General features: G+C 37.0%; 1 protein-coding gene across 1 annotated transcript; it reads left to right on the top strand.

Annotated features, from left to right (window-relative positions):
* Positions 1–1337: 1337 nt before the first annotated feature.
* Positions 1338–22520, top strand: HAT1 (histone acetyltransferase 1). Its single transcript, XM_074829111.1, has 11 exons — positions 1338–1515; positions 2703–2774; positions 5481–5556; positions 7256–7376; positions 12601–12780; positions 13009–13130; positions 13631–13735; positions 14074–14180; positions 16773–16924; positions 18234–18350; positions 22128–22520. Exons 1-11 carry the CDS (start codon positions 1509–1511, stop codon positions 22293–22295), a joined length of 1227 nt encoding a protein of 408 aa, XP_074685212.1. The 5' UTR covers positions 1338–1508; the 3' UTR covers positions 22296–22520.
* The last annotated feature ends 961 nt before the right edge of the window (positions 22521–23481 follow it).

Consider the following 23481-nt stretch of genomic DNA (forward strand, 5'->3'; position numbering starts at 1 on the left):
TGCTGCTGAAACTCATTTCTGGTTTAAGAGTTGAAGCCGTTCCCTTGAGGGACAGGAAGGCTGTACCTGTCGATAGCAAGTGCTTGAAACTGTTTATAGACTGATAACACTGGCACCATGGCTGCGAAGTGGTAGTAGCCCTGTATTTCAAACAAAGGAGCAAGCACAAAATAATTGTGTCTGGAATACAGTGGCTTCTGGCAGGCTCTCATAATACTTTAGCAGTAGAGCACGCTGACTTTTGCTTTATACCTCAAAATGAGAAACATGCAGGCCACAGCCTCAAGAAAGGAAAATGTATACTTTGTTTGGACAGTTCAATCACACTAAGTGCTTATAAAACCAGCGTTAATGCATGTTTTGTCTTGCTGTACTATGTCAAGGGGCCAACAAGATCTCTTTCAGTACATGTCACTGGAAAACATGAAAAAAGGGCAGCTTCTGCTGTACCTCAGATGACAAACACAGATATAAAACTAAAACACAGTAATGGGAGTTTACAATGGTAGTCATGAAACAATGACTCGAATCTCTTCGGTTTAAAACAACTAATTTGCTCGAGAAAGCAGAACTTTTTTTGGCTACTGGTCAACAAAAACTTCCTGAAGATAACTTGGGAGTTCACATAGTATGTGTCTACAAACCAGCTGACAGCAGGAACAGTTTCACTAGAAATCTGCCTATTTGATAAGTATTTGACCACTAATCCATCTTGTTCATCAAATTCATATACATACGAGTTGCAGGGTAACTCTGCACCAGAAAACAGGTCCTTAAAAGATTGCAGAAATCTCCACAGTCTTTCCAGCAGCAGCTGTAACAAGTGGTTCAGCACATGGCTTTCTTTTTTACTAGTAATAAAAGCTCTATTTTTTTTTTCTCAGTTGGAAGCATAACAGTGAGCCATGAGGTCCCTATGTGAAGGAAGCGGGGAAGAATCAAAAGTTGCTCTGCCCGCCCCAAAGCGGGAAGGGGAGATGTTGTATTTAAGGCCTCTTCACAATTTCGTTGTATCAGTTCACGTTCGATTTAGCCCCCGGGTGGGGGCCGGGTGAAACTGCCCAGGTTCAGCGCGCTCGGCGCCCGGCGGGGCCGGCACCCCTGCACTTGGAAGAGAAGCGGCGGTGGGGGACCCGCCACCCCGGCCCGGCCCGCTCCCCCCGCCCCTCGCGCTGCCGGGGCAGGTGCGAGGCCGCGGCCGGCAGCACTACGCATGCGCGTCGGCCAGGCCGAGTCAGGCCGGGCTCCTGGGAGCGGCTCCCTGGGGGCGGAGCTATGCAAACGAGCAAGCGCGCGGATGAGCTTCTTAAAGGCTCCCGCCGGGGCGGTGCGGCGCGTGGGGCATGCGCGCGGGCTACGCGCCTCGCTCAGTGCTGGTATTGGCTCCTCGCTGCTATTTCGGCGGGCGGAAGCGGAAGTGTATGTGTGTGCGCTCATTTCCGGTGAGTGGGCGCGCGGGTTGATTCGTTCTGCCCGGGTGACTCGGTCGCCGCCGCCGCTCTTCGGAAATGGCGGGTAAGTCTCCGGGCCCCGTGTGCACTGTGCCGCCCGCCAGCGCTCCGAGGGCTGGCAGGGCCCGCCCTGACCGTGGCAGGGGGCGGCGGCTTGGCCGCTGGCGGGGGCAGGTCTGGGTGCTGCTGGCGGCTGTCCGTGAGGGGGAGCGGGGCCCCGGGGGCGGCCAGCCCTGCCCGCCTCTGTCGGGCTCATGGGCGCCGGCAGGGTCCCGCTGCCGCACGCGCTGCGGCTGCGACGGGGAGCAAGGAAGCGGCGTGGGAGCTCGGGGAGGCCGCGGCGGGACCAGCGGGTGAGGGTGCCGGTGAGGGCTGATCGCGGTGAGCTCGGCCGGCCGGGGAATGGGGCGTCTGGGCGGGGAGCGCGGCGAACTTTCCGAGCCCCTGCTACTATGGACGTGCTGCTGCTGGGCAGGCAGGCGCCCACGGCTCACGGTCCTATGCTTAGCAGTAGTAAGCCAGAGTGTACCTCCATGTCCACTAGTTTAGTGGGGGTGGGGAGGGGATAAAAAACCCAAGCTTGTTTTTACTTACTTTACTATCTGAAGTTAGAGAAGGAACTTTCTGATGAGGCTTCTAGAATGAAGGGGAGCCTGAATCTGTAAAGCACTTGAAAAATACCGTGATAAGTGAAACATGTCTTATGTGCTGTGTTACGCTTTGAAGAACAGATTAGACACAATTTGTTTGTTACTTTCTTTTGCATCTGCTCTGGAAGAAAAGTGGTAACTAGATAATTGTTGGCGGTATACATGCCACTATAGTTCATTAACACCTGTTTGTGGAAATTACTTAATAGAAACACTTGAAATGCCCTGAAACATTTTACTTAACATGTTCTTTAATAAAAGAAGCTTGCCTAAAGCTTTCAAATATGTTTTATTGGTAATAACTTAGAATGTTTAGATATTTTTACTGTAATGCCCTTCGTTCTCAGAAAGTAGGAAGAGAGATACTTGTGGTCTGTTTTCTAGTTCCAGAAAAGTGTTTGAGATAAACCTCTATATTCCTTTTACACATTGTAGCAAACTGTAGCTTTTTTCAACTGACTTGCTCAGTGGTTTTGGTGGTTTTGTGTTGTGTGTGTTTCCTGGTTTTGAGAAACTTTTCCTAAATTTTTCTAAATATGTTGAGTGATAGTGACACATAGATTGTACACCTCTTAACTCTTTAAAAAAATCTTTTCTTCAGGACTTACTGCTATGGAGAAGAAGCTGGCTGAATACAAGTGTAATACAAATGAAGCAATTAAGCTGAAACTAGGTAATGTCACTTTTTAAATATTGTGCGTTTGTTACTGGAATATTTTAGTACCACCTTAAGAAACTTCCTTATACTTAAATCCCAGGTTTTAATATGTACTTACTAATGTAAATATACAAACACAAGAATAAGAATACATAGTCTAGTTTTGCTACTACAGTTAAAGTACAGCTATAGAAATTCAGTCCTGTCTCTACATAATAATGTCAGCATGTTAGTAGACTGCATGTTAGAGTGCATTGGAATTATATCTTGTCTTATTTTCTCGAAGTATTCAATATGTTCTTTTAGTTTCCCTTTTCTATAATCCTTATACTATGGTGCAGTCCTAAGTATGTGTCATCTTTATGGTGACCATAGCATCAGAACTCATTTCTTTAGGGTTACAAATTTCTTCTTATATATTTTTTAACATCTTTCCTCTTTGGGGGGGGGTGGGGAGGAGAAGATAAAAGCAAGAAAAAAGACTGAAAAGTGTTGTTGGGTTGGAGTGTTTGCAGCCCTCCCCGCCTGCCCTGGATTACACAAGACATTTTAATGAGAACTGTTTAAAATCTGAATAGAAAAAAAATTCAATCTTTTGAGAACTGTTTATTGCTCTCTAGCTAATTTTATTACTAGGATACCCAGAATACAGACAGAATTACTGAACTGTCGGTGGATTTGCTTATATATCTCAGACTTACATGCATCAGTATATGGAATAAGTATATGAATAAGGCACCCCTGTCTAAATTTTAATCTTTACAGCCCTTCAGCAATTTGTTCCCTTGAGCAGTACAAATACCATAATTTATTAAGAAAATAAAAGTAATGACCCTGTTAAGCACTTTTCAGAACTACTACTAGCAATCTGTTCCATATAGTTTAGTAACATTTTTAACACACAACCACCTTTGGCTTGTGAGCCAAGATGTCATTATAACCAAAATACTTAAGTTTTTAAGCCACTGTAACTGTGAAGTATTTCTCTCTCTTAAACATTATTTCAAATAATGGTTTTATGACTAGGTCTAATGTTTTATTTTTCTCTTCCACCTTTCTAAACAAAAGGAAAGAATGAGAGATAGTGACATCTTGTCAATTTTGTCTAGAAATCCAAGGAGCTACTATATCAGGTTTCAGGGAGACTGTGAGGGGGGTTTTAATTAAGGTACCATCTCAGCTAATATTTTTAGCTTGCTTTTTTTTTTGAGAGTAGATGTTCCACATACAAATTATATTAAGAGAAGAGATGAGAAGCTACAAAGTGGTACCATTTAAAAAAAAAAAGCACGTATTTCCCACGTGCATATAAAAGCAGTCATACACTGTCCTTTTCAGGATCCCAATTTCTTCCATGGTGATGGTTCAGAATGGTTCTTTGGGTTTTGTTTTGTTTCTTTTTTGGTTTATTGTTTGGGTTTTTTTTTAAGCACTACTACTTTGCTTCAGATCTGTTGTGCTCTGAATTAAACCTAAGAAGACAAGAGCAACTATTCTCTTTTGCTTTCGAGAGGCCAAACTTTTCTCTTGTCACTAGGACACTCCTCATTTGTATTTTTCTCTTTGAATAATTTCTTCCTAATATTATCAGAAAAAACTCTTTTTCTTCATCTCTGCTTTTACTGGAGTAAAGCAACAATGAAGCTTAGTTTAATATTCCACATGCTCTAAAAACTAAAGCTTTAATAGTAATACTAAGTCCTAAACATTGTATACTCATACTAATGCAATATTAATTCATTCGACATTAAAAATGTGTAACTGTTGTCTTGAGTTACTTGTGCCTTGTTAATGTGGCTGAACTATCACTTTAATGCCTAAGTTAAGAGTTATATCCTTTACAACTGTAGTAATTTTTTAACTGCAAATACACAGAGGATGTTTGGGAATCAAGTTTCTCAGTCTTCTAAAATTTTTCCTAGAAAATCCTACTTTAATCTCTAATTTTACCCATGAATCATAAATCATATATTTTATGATGGAAGAACTCCTGTCACAATTGCTGTGGAGCAACTGCTGTACCTCCATAAGCATGAATAAAATGCTTGTTTGCGAAGTTACTGAGTTTGAGTAGATTCCATTATAATGAATATTTTTCGATTACCAGAAAAGACATTGTTTAATACTAGGCTTTGAGGAGAGGTAAAGAGTCAGGAAAAAAAATCACTACTTATTTTGGTAATATTGGTACAAGTACTGGTATAGTATTGGTGCAGCTGTTCTGTATGTATCCATGCTGATTCTCCAAAACTTTTGACATGAACATAAATGCACCTAAACATTTCTTTCCATTCATCACTCCATGAAGACCCCCTACAGTGAAATGTTCTCACCTACATGTGGGAAAAGAATGGCAGAATGAGAAGGCAACATTGATTACATGATCGATCCGGCTTACTGTGGAAATATCCAGCTGGGCAGTGTCCTCAGTGTTCAAGATGAAGTTAAAAGCAGTAACATTCAGGAGAGATATATATGAAATATATACATGTATACATCTTTGTCAATTTCTCAGTTTTATTCTGCTTAATGTTTTGCTCTCCTCAGATCAAATAACATGCATCTAAATTGCCCAAGGTGTCTTTATTTCATTTGTATGCCAGCCTAACATAGGTTGTCTGACTCTGTAGTGGAAGAATGCGTGAACATCTAGCAGGGCATCTGTGGATAAACAAACTGAAGCTGATGACTTGGCTGTGTTCTTTTTTCTTTTCCCCTCAGTTCGCTTTCCTGAGGATTTAGAGGATGACAACACAACATTTAATCCAGAGTATAGCCATCAGGTGTTTGGAGACGAGTAAGTTGAAGTATCCAGAGTCGAATTAATAGGTCTGGAAGGGAAAACCTGTTTCCAAATTGTTAGAAAGCAAGAAATCTTGCTATGCCAAGCTAGTTTAAATGACAGCAATACTTCAATTTTATGACTGTATCTCATAAACAGTGGCCTTAGTGCCTAGCTCATAGAGTTTGAACCTGTAGTCATTTTATATGCTATTTTTAAGGTAGATTAGCAGAGAATGAAATACCTGGTTTTGCTGTAAGAATTACTTGTTTAGTAAGTAGTGTTTAATAAGTTGTGTTCATGGCACTTCTATAAGATTAAGAAGGAATTATCAGTTCTTGCTAATAACTTACACGGTAATCTGTACAAAAAAGCCCAATATCTAGCAACAGTATATCAATTTATTTTTTACTATTACATGAATAAAACATAGAAATCAAGTATTAACTTAAATTCACATTGTTGGTTATTCTAGATCATTGAATGTTAGCTGTATTAAATTCAGGGGTTTATTGTCTCTAATATGTACATTTGTAGCCAGCTAGACATGCAGGGGATACAGAAACTAGAAAAGTATTGTTTCTCTTTTTTCAGGTATGCTGACTTTCATTAACGTTGTAGGGAAGTTAGCTACCCTGACCCTAGTGCTAAAGTGTCATCTAATATTTTCAGTAGAGTGATATTCAACAATCTGGCCATAGCTTAAAAAAACCTCAAAACCCACACTACTAAGGAAAATCCACATGCATGTATCTCGACTTCTTGAAGTAGTTAAGTTTTTAAATTTCCAATCACTTTAAAAGACATTCAGAGTAATCCAACTAGGATGAACTACCCATATTAATTGTAATAAAATTACTTACACTATTACACATCTACTGCAGCTATCATTGACAATAATTACACTTTTAGAAATGGGAGAACTCTCCAATCTGTCAGTATAACTAACAAGGAAATCCTTGTTCTGACACTTACAGTTCAAATTTTAAATTATAAATGTGCTACCATAAAGGAAAAAAAAAAACAGTAAAAAAATTTTAGCTATGCATTAAAATAATAGAAAAGGAACTTGTTTCTTTGTGAACATTACCATTTCCTGCTGTTCAATTTTTTGCTTGAAAATAAATTCTCTATACTTCCCAACAGTATATGTTCAGGCAACTCATATTTTCAAAGTATAAAAAAGGCTTTTGTATTCCATACCTTTCTTTTGCATTTACTCCCTTCTAGTTAGATTGGATAACTAGACAGAAACTGTCCACCAAAACCACACTTATTGCTATGACTGGTTATCTATCTGTGTGTTCCAAAATATTATATTACACTGCAAAGTAAGTTGAAATAAATGTTACTGATCAATCAGTATATATAAATGTTAATGAGTCTAAGATATTGAAAAACATAAATGCAGTATTAGCTATTTCAGGTATTCTTTCTTGAGCTGTCACAGTAAGGGCACAGACACTGCCTTACTGAGTTCAGGGACATGTTCTGTTGTTCCACTAGAGGAGCAAAATAACTAGTAGAAATAGTGTAAGGCATTATCTCTGTCTAGACAGCGCACATCCAGTTTGATTCCCTTTTCCTATTAGGAAGCTTAGTATACCTCACTGGGAGAGATGATGTGAACTTCAAAGCATGTTAAATGAAAGCCCTATGGTGTGAATGTTTTGCTGTGTATAGAGTTCCTGATTGTTCTTTTCTCCTTCCTCAGTGAAGTTGCTTTTGGCTACAAGGGACTGAAGATCCTCTTGTACTATATCGCTGGTAACCTGTCAACGCTCTTCCGCATCGAGTATACATCTAAAGTTAATGAAAAGTTTGACTGTGTAGAGGTAAAGACAGAACCAGACTTGCACTTAAAATATTATTGCGAAGGTTTAGTTGAGATATGGACAAGTATTCTAGGTTTCCTAATTGCCCACCCAAATATGATTTACATTAAAAGCAAACAAACAATGCTTCCTCTGTTGCTAAGCGGAAAAGCTTTCAACTTCATCTGTACATTTTCCCACTGTTCCTCCTTTGACTGCAGCAATATCAAAATTGTGTCAAACAGTACAGTCAAACATGAGGTGCTAATACCAAAGCCAGTTCTGCCAAAAACCACAATAATTTAGCACATCTGTATTTTCATGTTAACTGTCTTCAGGAAGAGGGCTAGCATTGGTGGGTTTTTATATATTGAAGAGAATTCAGTAAGAAGAAAAGGAATGTTTCTGTAAACACTTCTTGAGGTAGGATACTTGACTGTATGTGGAAAACGAGTAAAGCAGAAACGCGATGAGACAAGTGTCGTGTGTGCTTTACATCTTTCTTAAAAGGAATACAATAATACCATTACCTGCAAGATGTTTTGTTTGGGGATTTTGGTGGGGTTTTTTGTTTTTTAGCTTTTTCTCTTTTTGCTTACAGGTTTTCCAAGCTTGTAGAATACTCTAGAAAAGCGCTTTTTTTTTTCCCACCTATATGCTCTCAGAATATTTTTGAGATAACTCCACAAAAGCTAAGCTCATCAGTCTTTCAGTCAACTTGAAGAAAGGTATATGGAACTTAGAAATAGGAATAAAATACTTTCTTAACAATGTTTTTAACTGTTAAATACTTGTATAAGTGCCTGTACAGTTACTTAGAAAAACTTGGGTTTCGGAGTGGTCTCTGCATTGAGAAAACTTAGTATCATCTGACTTTTGCTTAGCTATGATGAAGAAAAAGTTGAGTTGATTTCTTTCCAAAACAGCTATTGATACGGTTATTGATGAATCTTCATAATACTCTGTAGTGTGAAATGGCTGTATGTTTGCACTGACTTCAAATTACTCTGCGTGAGAAGCTTTTTTTTAAAAAAAAAAAAGTAAACATCTTCACGACTTCAAGGTGTATTTTAAGCTTCTAATTTCAAATTCATCAGAGTTTAAGTCTTTTCAAGGAAAGGCCTATTGTAAAGGAAAAAGCATTGGAATGACTTTGTTAAATGAATTTTAAAGATTTGCCCTTCCTTGTGTTGTATTAGAATATACTTAGTTCAACAGGCTAAGTGCCTGGACATGTCTGAAATACTTTTGAGGCTAGGGCAACACATCTTAGGAGTGAAAGGTCATGCTCTTCAATCTTCAGTTTTTTAGAAATAAGGAAAAAAAGAAAGCCTGTTGGCAGTAATCATATTAAAACCAAACAGTCCAACCTTTCACCAATATAATTTCAAAATCATGTCACAACAGGATGCGGACTGTCTGCCATGCATGACAGGTAATCTTTGTGCTGTGAATAGATGATGTTTAGGAAAGGACAGCCATTTCTGCCTTTTAACATAACTGTTACAAGTGAGAACTTAGTTTTAATGCTCTGCAAAGTTATTCAAAGTTTAGGATTTTTTTTTATCTAAATACCCACACAAGCCCATTCAACAGCAGGTGGTTTTATTCTGTGATACTAAGTTTGATTCCATTATTGCTAAAGCAGCTGCTACAATGTCTGCTAGGGATTGACAGAAATATTCATCCCAACACCACTATTTTTTTTCTCCAAGGTCTTTTCAAATATGAGGTAAAAGAAAAGATCCTGAAATGTCAAGAGCTAGAACTCCAGTCTTTATACATCTTAATATGATCTCCCTAAAGATGGGTCTAAACCATTTTAGCAAGGAAGGCTCAGGAAAGTCTGATTATGTTTTGAACAGAAGTTGGCACTTCATTTAATGAAAACAGACAGAATTTATCCCTTGGGTGGAGTTGATTCTTTCAAATATCTGAAGAGAGGCTCCTTTCTTCTAGTGTAAATATTAATAGCATTGACCTCCAAATTGCTTGCTGCTTTGAGATTTGCAGCTGTTCAAGCATCTTCCTTTTCATCTGCATTTTATGATGGGGTGGGGGAAGGTATTTCACTAACCTCTGAAACAGTCTTTACTATAAATGTATTTATCTTGCTTTGCAGCTGGTCTAATACATTTGCTTTACAGAAAAGTTAATGAAAAAGTGTAATTTTAGTATTGGGCATTCCTTTTTTTCAGTAATACTACTGATCACTCCATTGCTCCCCACTATATAATACATATAATTGTTAGAGAAATTCAGCTTTCAAATATGTTTCTATAATTATTTTAAGTCACTTTGAAACGGCATCTACATGGTATACAAATGTTGTAACTGCTTGTTAGTACAAGAATAATCTCTGTTAAAATTATCCAGAGTCAAATGCAGCCTGCAAAGAGACATGCCTACTTAAGCAGTCCTACTACAAATCAAGTTTAGTTACAAGCTTATGCCAGATTCCCCATCATCACCTCACATGATTCTGATTACAAAGGTAATACATTACAGGCAGTACTTCCATGAACTATAAGCTCAACTTGGCTGACTTCATTCAGGTTTTTGCACACTATATTGTAAGTGGCTTTGCCTGTGTTCAACACTGCTACTGTAGTCAACTGGATTGTTTTTCTGAAGAGAACGTGTGTCATCGTGTGCATCCATGCCAGTTGGTAAGATATGAGTGCCTTGCTCTGATAAAAGAAATTAACCTCTCAACAATATCAAAGGACTGCACAAGGGAAAGAAAGGCAATAAACCAATTTTGGTAAATCCTTGGATTATGAGCACCTCAGAGAGAAGTGTTTGGAAAGGGCCTACTAAGTAATGGATGTTTCTATTAGAAAGTACAGGTACTAATGAAACAAATTTGTATACTGTTGATATTTCAAGATTCCAGTATTCCAGGACTTACTAACTGAAAATCGGATCACTTAAATTCATGCTACCACTCAAACTGAGGATTCTGGGATTTCCTCTGTAAGAAAGGGAGATCTTGTTAACCCTAAAAGTAACTGAGGAATATAGTTTAAGACAAGAAACTGTCAGACCCCCTTCAAGGGGAGAGAAATTTTAGGAGGCAGTAGGTGAAAATATGTTGTAGTCATATAGAACTAAGAAGGATTTTTCTACTGCTTTATCAGCTAAGCCTATGTTTTTATGATTTAATTCTTTCTATTTTATGGAAAACAAGATTTTTTTTTTTTGTGGTCAGAACCAGTGATGGATGTGTTATGTCACATGCTTTCAGCAGGTGAAAGTTTGTCTTCCTTCTTCTCACTAATGAAGAAACTTACAAATGTGAGGAGAGCAAAATTACTTAAACATGATTTATATAATATTTCATCCTGCATATTCATCTGTTTTAGATATCTCCCACGTAGTCTGAATTATTGAACTGATGCTTGGAAGTATTGTTTTAATTTGAGATTATTTTTGCATGCCTTTTTCAGATATATAAGATGGAAGTTGTGGTTTCCTATGTAAACAATGCACTTGCACAGTCTTTTTTTTAAAAAAAATCAAAACTGTTCCATACAAATACTTTTTCGTTACGTAATTCATTGATTCTGCAAAAAAGGCTGATTTTGTGTAATGTCGTTAAATCAGTAAGTGTTAAGAAAATATATTTAATATTGCTTTAAAAATAGCAGAGTTTCCAATAACTGCGTCTCCTTTGTTTTGAGAATGAAATGGATGTAAAGATTGTATGCATTTTAACCGGGTTCTTACACCAAGTATTGTAGAGCTATATTTTAACTGCTTAATAGCTCTCTCTACAAATATAAATATAAATGTTGGTAGTACCAAACCATTAAGAATAAAACTTGTTTGTGCTGAACTACATCCATCTTTCTCTACACTAAAAATGTAACTGAATGATAAAGTGCTATTCATTTGCAGGTGCATTGCTTCTACTTAAGGGACTGTGGTTGAAAGGACAGGAATTAGTAGCATGTTGTATTAGCCTTTTGTAGTGTATTTTGTTCTAAGCATCTTAATTTCCCTGTTTTGAATGCTAAGTAGCAAGGGTCTTGGTTTTGAACTAATACCCATCATGCATGTAAACGGTGTGAAAGAGCTGCTTAGTAAGTTAACACAAAGTGTTCTTGTGTCAGTCCTTGTGGAAATAGATACAATACAAACATTACAGCTGAACTCACGGCAAACTCCATTAAGTAAAAACCTGGATTCATTGTCCAGAGGAAAGTTTGAATTGAATGTAAGCTCATTTTGTTGAATGTAATGTCAGGCTTTTAGGGGTTGTATTGAGGAGTAGGGTTTTGTTAAGTTGAGACCAATTCATTAAGTTTTATTGCCTGGTGAGAAGCAGTAATACGTTATTGTGAAACTTCATCAAATATTCATGGTTAAAAAGAAGTAGTAAATGTATTCAATCAAGTGGTCTTTTTGGGGTCTGAAAAGGATTATGAAGTCTGCTCAGCTGATAGTCTCTAACTTTCATTTTGGTTATCTGAAAAGAGTAATTTTAATGTCGAATTTAATTTTGGTGTCAGAATATTTTGTCTTACCCAGTATGTTAGACTACAGATCAGATTTGCTGACAGTATCCTTAAATTACTTTTTAAAAAATTATCTTCTGTCAAACTCTGTTTTCAAAATGTTCTTTGGTTAGAATGCAGGATGTTGTCTTCTGAGTTTGTAATGTGTTTTGCAGCTGATCCTATAGGCAGGCATTTCAAGCAGGGAGACAGAAGAATGCAAGAGTCTGCTAGCTGTCACTTTCCTGTTTGGGAGCTACCACTGCTGGTCTTTGTGCCTTTTCCTCCACTTAATTCTGCACCAGCTAACACCCCTTGTAAGCTGTTTGTTTGGGAACCTGAGTTTCACAAGGCTGAGTAGCGTAGTCTTGGAGAATTGCTGGCTGGAAAGTCTGAGCTTCTGAATATGCTGCACTTTCAGAATAGCCATCAACACTCTTAGGTTTTACTTGAAAAAATGTAATAATCTCTAAACATAAAAGTGCTCATGAACGCTGTAACTATGAGCTTTTTGATGCTTACAGTGGCTGGACTGTGACCTTTCTGGATCTTGTCAGTGCAGTTCCTTTACTTGCTGGAAGTTCACTACTGGACAACAAGAACGCTTGCTTTTTCTCTTTCTTTTTTTAAAAATTACTGTTAGGCCATAGCATCACTCTTATATTCATTTCTTATAGCACAATAGTGACATCAATGCTGTCTTTTTCTAATCTTCCACTGATCCTGCCCCCTTTTGTAATCTCCAGGCAGACGATGTTGAAAGTAAAATTAGAGAAATCGTTCCTCCTGGTTTTTGCACAAACACGGATGACTTTGTGTGTCTGCTGGAGAAGGAGGTCAACTTCAGGCCCTTTGGAATGCTGTTACACACATATTCTGTCCATAACGAGGAAGCTGGTGAAGATATAACATACCAGATATACAAGGTATGAAAAATTGAACTTCTGCTTTTGAGAAACAAAATTAAATTTAATTTTGCAGTGATGCACTTGCAGTAATGTTTCAACTATAATATATAAATACTATCATGTTACCATTTTATTTATAATTATAAACATTCTTTTTTATATTGGAGAATTTAATTAGGTTTTGCTTTTTTTCCCCTCTTACATCTGCGATAGGTTTCACCTGACTTCTCCTGGCTTTTTCCCTAGGCTGACATGACATGTCCAGGCTTTCGAGAATATCATGAAAGGCTTCAGACATTCTTGATGTGGTTTATTGAAACTGCAAGCTTTATTGATGTAGATGATGAAAGATGGAACTACTTTCTAGTGTAAGTACAGTTCTAAAGCAACAGTAGACCTTATTACCTCCACAAAGCCTGCATTTTAATTGTGGCTAGCCAATTATTGGAGCGGTATAATGATATTTTTCCCAGGAAAGAAAAACCATTGTTTATGAGGCTTGAGTTTTCCTCCATTATGCTTTGGGAAAGCTTGAGAATAGAGCTGAATTAAATGCTGTTGTCCGTTAGAGCCCTGAATGTAGGCTTAAACAGTAAAATGAGCTTTGCCTGTGTTTTCTTTTACTTGCCACCTATTCATCTTTATAATAGGCAAGTGCACTGAAGTGCTGTAAAGAGGCCTGATTTATCCAAGTTGCTGCACACCAATTAAGTGAATTGTACATTCAGAACATAGCAGGTGTACCCATTGGGCCCTCACAGAGTAGCTTGCTGACACTGAAAATTCAGTTGGAGAATGGAAAAGAAAATGGACACTGCATGGGAGCGCGACTGTAATTGACCTGCTTGGCTTTCTGTTTTATCTGCAGATTTGAGAAGTATAATAAGGATGGAGCTACGCTCTTTGCGACCGTAGGCTACATGACAGTCTATAATTACTATGTGTACCCAGACAAAACCCGGCCACGTGTAAGGTAATTGGCGGTGTAACTCGTGCCTTGCCTTTTATTTCAGAAGAGGGAACTGCTGAAGTTCCCAATACTTGTTTATAATGGTGTTGATTTGTTTAAAAAAATCCCCATTATTAGCTGGCTATGCACTGATTTATTTCATTGTTCCCTTCTTGAAGCGGAGGGAATCTCAAACAAGTTTTGAATATTTAGCAATTTTATGACTCGTTAAAAACGATATTTTAACATGAAGATTGCTGCGCATACTTTAATCTGAAATGAAATAACATTTTGGTTTTAAGCCTTTACATTATAATGTTTGCAAATGAATGCATTTGAACTGAAAATTCCTTTGTCTGTAGCCAGATGCTGATCTTGCCACCATTCCAAGGAGAAGGCCATGGTGCTCAGCTGCTTGAAACAGTTCATAGATACTATATGTCTTCTCCTACAGTACTTGATATAACAGGTTTGTGTTAAATTTTTAACTCTGTTCACCTGTTTAATAAGCAACTTGTAGCATTCACAGGTTGTTAGCCTGCAAACTAACTTCCATGTTCATTTGTCAGAATTAAATGGCCTTTTGAAGATTTAGCTTCAACTCAGTTCAGGATTAATAGTACCCTGGTTTACAGAAGAACTGTATATAATGTAGCTCTTTAAATCCTTTACTAAGAGAACAGCACACCAGGAAAATTCAATCCCTAGCATGAACGGATTACCAGCTAATTAGCCATTTTATTGTGAGATACACAGCTGAGTTCGCCAAGAGATCAAGCTTTGTCAAATTCCTTGTTCGACTCACTTCTATTAGCCAAAACTCAAAATTGGGGAGGGTGGGACCAAACTAAAATAGCATATTAATATTAGAGTGCAAGCCAAAATTTTACAGACAGTAAAAATCTGTAGTGAATTTGTCCTCCAGGAATATGTACTGCTGGCTAAAGGCACCCATGGTATTAGATGTGAGTGCATAAATACCTTAAAATAAAAAAATATTGAGGAAATGGCAGAAGGGAAAAAGGATTTATGTGCATAAGAAATATAGCACAAAAAATGGCTACAAACATGACATCTGTCTTGTGGTTTCAAATCCAGTATAGGAAGAAATGCAGTTCAAATACATGACTTGATCATTCAGTTCTAGGTGCTGTCTCAGACCTCATCTTAGTTAGAAATAACTCTCCCATTCCAATTAGAATGCAACGGAACATTTGCTTTCATAATGCATTGCTGCAGGATAATCCTAACATAAAGTAATCCACCTCATAATTTTAATCCACTTCATAGGAACCTAAGGAATTATAACTTCATTTATGCAACAGGAAATCATGTGCATAATGCATTTACTTTCTTCTTATTACTTTTAATAGTACAAAGCTTTACATAGCGTTTATAGCTGAGGATAAACGAAGTCTTAACATGATACTGCATAAATCATGACATGTTCATGGCATAGTGCCTTAAATGCAGGGTTGTAGCAAACAGTAAATATGCACTAAAACAGATTTTAATTTCTGTATGGAATAAAGCAGGAGGAAGCTTGCAATATTCTACATGGTACTCAAGTTATGGAAATAAAGGATTTTAGAAAATTATTTATTGTCCTTTTTGAGGGGAAAGTCAGGCTGGATAATCTTGATATGGCCAGGATATTTAGTTACATAGCATCTAAAATTGTGAAGTAAAGCCTTTAACCTTTCTGAAAAAGAAGAGATGAAGATCTGCTTAACCTCTTTGAAAGAGCTAATGCTTTTTTTAAAAAAAATTAATTTGGAGTTTCACACTTAGAACAGATATTTTATTCTGCTTATTACTTGTCATCCTGCCACAAGCAAAATATATGCTGGTAGTGCTTAGTGTACAGAAACTGCCTTGTCTCTCTTTTAACTAATCTGAGCAAAAAGGAATAGAATCAATTAACTGTAGCACAGCTTCTCCCATCTCTTTTGCAGAATAAGTGGTGTAGGACTTGCAATACAAGATTAGGCCACTCATGCACAAAACATTTTAACTGATACAGTCATCATAAGCAGTCTCCCACCCAAAAGATAAATTGCCAGTTGCGCAGTGCTGCATATACACAGCAAAAACTTCTATCCCAGTTCTCCTTCTTGGTAACTTACTAGCTTTTGATCACCTTTAACTGCAAATTTCAACTATTTACAGTCACCCTCAAAACTAAAAAAAACCACAGCTGGGATATAAGCTGTTTAGCAATAAATTCCGTAATGCTAGTCCGTGGAAAAATGAATGGTGGTGGGGAAACATGACCCTGCTACTTACTTGTAGTAAGTCTGTCTGAACAATTAAGTAAGGAAGAAAGAAATATATTCACAACGTTGTAAGAATTTTCCTTCTACATAGTTCATAAGTTGGAATAAAGTTGCATGTGGAACTGTTTTGATGTTCATCAAAACTAGTTCTCAACTTCCGTGTTTTCCCTAAAGCAACAGTTTTGATAGTTGTGCCACCATTTTAAGCAAAATGGAAGTAACTTGAAATTATGATCAGCTTTTGCTTAGGTCCTTCCCTTTAATTTTGGATAAGCTTGTCCTTTGGGTCCTTGTATCTCTTCCTGTCTTCCTTACTAACAAAGACTGTAACTCATGGTTAATATGTATCTTTGGCTAGTTTAGTTGTATACAGTAGGATAGTTTCACCAGTCTTTTTCCCCATAATTAGTTTGTGTTCTAGTAGTTGTACCACTCTGTCAAATGTAGAATAATGGAACATGCAAGAAAAAGGGTTTATACATAGAGTAATTTCCTTTTCCCAAGGAGTTAAATTGGGTTAACATGTATATTGACAGTCTCTTAGAAATGTGTATATGATACTGTACAGTACTGCATACACAAAGGTTTTTCTTTCTGCAAGCTCTTTAACGTCTACTGTCAAGCATCTAAAACTTTGATAGCAGTACTTGCAATTAAACACAGGTGTTTATTTAATGATGAATACTGTATCTGCTTTTGTTTTCCGTAGTTCTTTGTAAGTACATACCAGAGATGAGGAAACAAATAATGCTGATATTAACTACATGCTTTTTTATTCTTTCTAGCGGAAGATCCATCTGAAAACTATGTGAAGCTGAGAGACTTTGTTCTTGTAAAGCTCTGTCAAGATTTGCCTTGTTTTTCCGCAGGAAACTTAATGCAAGGTTTAAGCCAAGAAATGGTGATGGAAGCTCAACAAAAACTGAAAATAAATAAGGTACTAAACCAGAAGAGTTGTAGTTGGACATATTCTTATCAAACTAGTAGAATAACAGTTTAAACATAGAGGTGGAGACTTGGAATTTACACACTCTGCCTTATTTCAGCAGGTTTTTAAGATGTAGCTGGAAGGGAGATACCTGGCTCGTGGTTTTAGATGCTTTTTTAACCTACTAATTCTGTTGATGTAATAGTTTGACATGGTTTCCATTTCTTTCAAGTATATTCATACAAATACAAGTGTTGTTTTGGGAATGCAGAACACTGAAGTAGCAAACAACTGCTACTAAGGCAGCTATAAACACTTGAACAACTAAACAAATTGAACAATTAAACTTGCTGGTAATCTCAGTAAGTGATTAAACTCACTAGTGAGTATGGTAGTGAAAAGGCAGAGTTGCTTAATTAAAAATTTATTTAAATGTGGTTTAATGAAAACTTTGAGGCTTGAAGGATGGGGGGTGTAAAGCCATATACAAATGTGTTCATGAAAACGGTATACCTTGTATAAGGAAACTCCATCTGTAGCCTTCTATGCCTGACATCTTAAACCTGAAAGGATAAATAGGTTGGGTTTGGTCATTTTTTTAACAGTATCTAAACATGTGCTAGTGTAGCAAACCAACCATCCTATTTTTGTTCTGTTGCTCAGCAAAAGAATAATTGGTCTTAAATTCTGCTTTCATACAGATGCAACAGTTAGTAGTATTATACTACCAATAAGATATTTTTTTTTTCTTCCCAGATGTGATACTATCTGATTTGGGTTCCAAAAGCACTTTGGTTTTTCCATGTACTAATTCTTTCATTTTCTTCCCTAGTAAACAGAAAACTTTCAATATTGTTTTTTCATTCTCGTATTTAGAACTTCCAGGGGGACTTATGAAGGGCATTAGCTATATGGAGATTATTAAAATCAGCAAGGTAGATACTGTTTAGTAAAATATCGCTTAATGTCATTCTAGTTCCAGTCCTTCAGTTCTTTGAAGTATTTTTGGACTCTGGCTTCTGTACTTTCTCTGCTCACTTACAGCAGGTCCTTGAAGCACGTCTACAGCTGGTGCAACATTTGGAGAGATCAGACACTGGCTGTGTGGAAGAAAATGGTTTTGAAGGAAAACCAAAAATGTTTATTCACCTAACCCACCAGATAGGAGGATAGGTTTGACAGAGGCTTTGTCCATGCCTCTTCCTGTCTTCCGATAAGCTGAGGAACTACTCTAACATTTCAATATTTCTCCACTTCGAGTTCTATTGAGTGACCTCTTTATTCAGACATGTTTTTTATTCTCCTTTCTGTTCATTAGCAACACACAAGACGAGTTTATGAAATTCTCCGATTGCGTGCAACAGATATGGGTGATGCAGAACAGTCCAGAAGCTATCGGTTGGACATTAAAAGAAGACTGATTGGCCCCTATAAGGTGTATATGACTTAAGTATCATTTAATACTTATTTCAAGGCTAATTATACTTGATTTTACTTTCATTTCCATAAATGTAGTTGATGCCAATTATGTTGCCAATCAACTACTATTAGTTAAGCAGTGTTCAACTGACATGTATACAGATGCAGTCAACATCAATATATAGCAGTGCTGAAGATTCTGTGCTTGCCTCCTGACTGTTTCCTGCCCAGTTCCAGCAGGAAGTTACTATTAAGCTTACGTTATCTAACTACAAGTGGCATTGTGCCCAGGTAGGCTTAAAGGGGAAAAACATGTCAATTTCTTGAAAAGGTTAAAAATACCTTAAATAGACAAGCCAAAAATTTGGAGAGGTAAATGCCGTGATAAATTTACGCTGCAGACTAGGCATAGTTTAGATTCCTGTTCTATTTGTTAGTTAGGTCTTAAAGCAGCCTGCTAGAAGTAATCAGCTATGTCAACATAGAACTCAGTACAGATGGAATATAAAATACTTTCAGCAGTAAAGTTCTAGCAAGTACTAAACTTAGCACAAAGTATTTTTCTTAGTTCCTAATAAGTATGTTTCTCAGGAATCTTCAGTACAGTTGGTTCGTGTTGCATAAACTGACCCTTTGAGATACAGATTTCTAAAAAAAAAATCCTAGTTGCTAATGGTATCAGTCTTTGCATTAAGAGTCAATAGACCATAAATAAATCTAGGTTTATTGGTATAACTAGCATGTTAGCTACTCTCTTCAATTAAGTACTTGCTAAGCAAACCAAAACCCTGTTGGAAAAGTTTCATGAAGTATGAGAAGTACCTTGATTAGCTTGCAAGCCTTCCTAAAGCAGCACTTACCCTGTTAGACTGAAATAGCAAAACTTTGATTGTACTCATGTTGGACTTAAGGGGGCTGTTAGTAGAAATGAAAACCCAGCACTGTATTAAATACTTGCCTGATCTGGAGATAACACCATGTCATGCTGAGTGGCAGGACCTTAATCAAAATACTTTCTATTCTCTTCCATGAGTGTCTTGTTTCATTTGCTAAATCTCACTCAGCGTCCACTATAAATAAGCTGAAAAAATCGTGTACTAACAGGACTGTTACATGGTTTCAATTCATTCACTCTGCACTGAAGTCTTACAGGGGAAATCCAAAATTCCATGAGCAGCTTCAATTCTAGTGCTTCTAGCAGTTGTTTCCACTTCAGTCTTTGCATACAATAAATGCACTAATAATGAATAGATTTTGTATTGCTGGATGGCAATATTGCTAATTCAGAATATTGTATTTTTAATTTTTCAGTTATTTCAATGAGGATTCAAAAGAATCCTTAAAGCAGCCAACACATTTTACCTGAGTTTAAGTTTCATGTTCTGAAATACAGCCATCTTGTTTATGGTAGTTCTGCAAGTTCTACAGATTACTCATGCACTCATTTTAAACAGTATTTCCAATAAATTTTAGTCATGGTGCTGTTTTCAAAAACTTCACAACGGCAATTAAACTAAATTTGAATATATATATAGTAATTTCGAGCAGGGGAGAAGCAAATTCTAATAAAGAAACAGGAATATTACTGCATACTCCAATGCTGGTATCATTTTTTATATAAATCACTTGGTAGCTTCATTTGAACAGTGTTGTACAGATGTAGAATAATTCTAAATTGCTACTACTTTAATTTAGTAAAAATAATATTGCATCTTACAGCTATTTCCCAGCTAACAGAGGCAGAAATAAAATTGTATGCAGAAACCCCAGATGAAAAAACCTGTAATACATCTATTCCCCTTGAAATCATCACATTAGCAAGGAGGCTGTTGCTAAAAATACTGAGATTTTTATGTACATGGCACCACTAGATTGGAATGACTGACACAGCCAACTATGTTGCTCTCTGTATAAGTACTGCTAATACAGGAAGTAAAAGATTTGATATCTTAGTGAAAAGGGTATCAATCTAAGGTAGTTCAAAGGGTGAGCAGCTTGTGAAATTTCAGTTTCACTGTGGCTTCTCCATTTGTGAAGAACTGTGCTTTTTATGCTCATTAGTGGAATGTGCTGGTAGACGTGTCTTTGCTCTTCATGTCACCCCTTTTGGAAGTGAACACCACTGCTGTGTTGCTGTTCTTAATCACAATACTTTGTTTGGCTTTGCTACTTAAAGAGAATATACGTTTCTGCCCAGCCCAATAACTTGCTCCCAAAGAATCCTCTTGAAACTGCCCAGGTAAAATATCACTGATTGCAGGTCTCAATCTTATGTACCTGGACATGCTGGTAGTATATCTGGGGGGAAATGGATATTGAAACAACTGGTTATCTGAAACATGTAGAGGGAGTTTGTTTTTTACCTGGAATCTGGACCTTAGAGATGGCCTAACACTACAGTATCAGATGTAATGGGCATTTAAAAACTGACACCTTTGTTTCAGAGCTAATATTTATAATCTCAACAGATAGTCCTGTTAATTAAGTAGACTTTGAATTCTAGACAGAAATTCTGTCAGAATTTCTACTGACAGAAACTTGATCAGAAGGTACTCATCTCTGTGTTCATTTGGGCTACTCATCACGTCTTGAGTATCTTACTCATTTTGACTAGATAGAACTAATGCAAATCTAAAATTTGAACAGCTGTGCTGCTTTTGACATCTTTCTACAAGGAACTATTTCTTGATTATTGGCCAGAAATGTACCTGGAGGCCTTATCAGGACTCTGATACAAACCTCATTTTCTGAACTGAGCTTTGCCTGTCTATGGGATCTGTGGGAGACTATAAAAGGTTTTCTGATCTTACTCATTTACCAGTTCACTGTGGTCTACTCCTTCCTCCTGACCCTCAGCATCAATCATAGAAAGACAACAAATTTTCCTTTGAGACATAAGTGTAAAATTAGACTACAGAAGAGCTTTAATTTTTGAGACTGATGGTAGGAGTAGAATAGTTTGGGAAAATTTTGTTGTTTTAACAAACTATGATTCCATAGACATTGCAAAGATTTATTGATAAGATACCAGGCATACATAATGCATATATTTCTCTTTTTTTAAAATTAAATGTTGAATGACATTCTGCTTTTACAAAGTGAGGGAAGACTGAAGAACGGAAAGTAACTAAGGAACTGAGCAGTTCAGAAATAGGTATCAACTGTATAAAAGTATATCTGAGGAAAGAAAAAACACCTCAAAATACTTGGTATTTTAACTGTTTCTTAAATACAAATGTGACACAGCAAACGGAACTCCTTATCTTCTTACTGTACAAATATGTTTATGCTTGTAAATAACCTTACTGCATTTCAGTGCTGTTACTGCTAACCCGTGGTAGCTTTTGACTAGGAACAAGTTCATTAAATGTTTTCTGTGTACAGGAGGCTTAAAATTAGTTTTTGATAGTCAGTTATGGGGAAATCAGTTGTCTGAACAGCCACATAATGGGACACCAGTGTGATTTAGTGTCAGCATAGAACTAAATATCCTGGTTAATTTTTTACAGTCTAGTTTTTCATGCCATACATTTTCAGTACTAGAAGTACCATTAGACCTAATCTGTTTGGTCAAGAAAAAACTTTGAAGCCATTTCTCAGTTCACTGGTTCATTGGTAATGCAGAGACTGAGGCTTTAACAAAAAATGTCCTAATCCAACACTGTTACTGTCTTTTTCTTGGGATTAGTGACATCTTAACAAACTAGATACTGGAATTTATTAAATGTAATGAAATACCATATGTTTGATGATGACTGGTTGTGTTCAAACTACTATTTGTTTGATTGCATAGAAAAAGCAGAGAGAACTTGCCAAGATGAGAAGATGTCTAAGACCAGAGGAGCTGACGAATCAGTTGAACCAAATAGACCTAAACATGCAACATGAACAGTTAGAAGAGAACTTCCAACAACTTGTTTCACATTACCGAAGAGTCCTAGAACGACTTGCACAAGCATGAGGATCCTGCCAGTACAGGAAACTTGCAAATTTCTATACAGTGTTGTAAAGCACATTCTTAATTGCCACTTAACTGCAAAAAATTTCATGTGACGTTTTAATCACATTAAAGGTGACTTGTGTTTCTGTGCATTTTGAATATTTTCTATTTTTATGTTGTAGATTTTTAAATGTTGTACTTCAGGTTTGGGGGCACTTATTGCTGAAATAAACAATGTAGATTCTCAGATATAGTATCATTTCAATTGCATGAATTTTCTTTCACCCTTCTGTTTTGCCTCGAGGCTTAATAGATACCTGAAGAGCAAGTTAATACATAAATTTAAGCCACATAAATATTGCACCTCTCTTAAATTTCTCCTAACTTGATCTTCCTCAGGCTGTTTTACTTGGATCCTATTGTACAGTGTAGGGCCTGTGCACTCTTTGGTTCAGTGCCTGGTTCTGTGGTCTGGCTGACATGCTTCCTGAGTACAAACTCTTTACCCTTTTTTAAAAGTAGATCATGCTCCCAGAAGCCATCAGACCCATTCTATCTAAGCCTCTGAAGGGCCTTAAGCATATTCTTTTTCAAAGCCCCAAGTTTTCAGGTGGTTAGTTTCAGCAAAATACTTCACAGCTGGGGAAAGAGCCAAGACTTTGTAAGGACTCCAAAAGCGCTTTTACTAGTGTAAGAAACATACAGATCTGTAGGAAGCAAGTGCCTTTATATAGTTCCTTGACTATTTGGCTATCCATTACTTCTCAGACTTGAGGTAAGGTCTTAAATATGCTGTCTCTCCTCCCTTAGAGAGATCAATTACTCTATCTTTTCTTGTAGTTCAGACTTTAGAACTGTTTTGTCTTGATTTGTAATCAAGAGGACTTAATCTGAATAAGGATCATTGAAAGTTATTAACCATGTTTCATGGTCCTAGTGGGGGGATTCACATCTAGCTTTCAAAACTGGAGTTTGTGGATTGATAGTGCTCTACTACCATCTGATATGTTGTGGAGAAAAAGTAATGTTTTCCAAATGTTTCAAGACTCCTGTGGAATTTTTTTTCATTTTCTATTAAATTTTTTAAAAAAACTTCTATTATTTTGGCTAGGAAATCTTGTCTGTATGATAATGTCATTCATCTACTGTAGTATCCAAATCTATTGTACTCATTAGTAATAATAACAATTTTTAAAAGACCTCTCCT

The sequence above is a fragment of the Strix aluco genome, chromosome 6 (genome assembly GCF_031877795.1).
Source record: "Strix aluco isolate bStrAlu1 chromosome 6, bStrAlu1.hap1, whole genome shotgun sequence".
NCBI lineage: Eukaryota > Metazoa > Chordata > Aves > Strigiformes > Strigidae > Strix > Strix aluco.

Bases quoted from the DNA above. Each gene is read 5' to 3' on its own strand.
- HAT1 (XM_074829111.1), top strand. The intron at 13,736-14,073 runs GTAATTGGCGGT...CTTTGTCTGTAG, and splicing joins AAAACCCGGCCACGTGTAAG to CCAGATGCTGATCTTGCCAC. The intron at 16,925-18,233 runs GTACTAAACCAG...TCTGTTCATTAG, and splicing joins AAAAACTGAAAATAAATAAG to CAACACACAAGACGAGTTTA.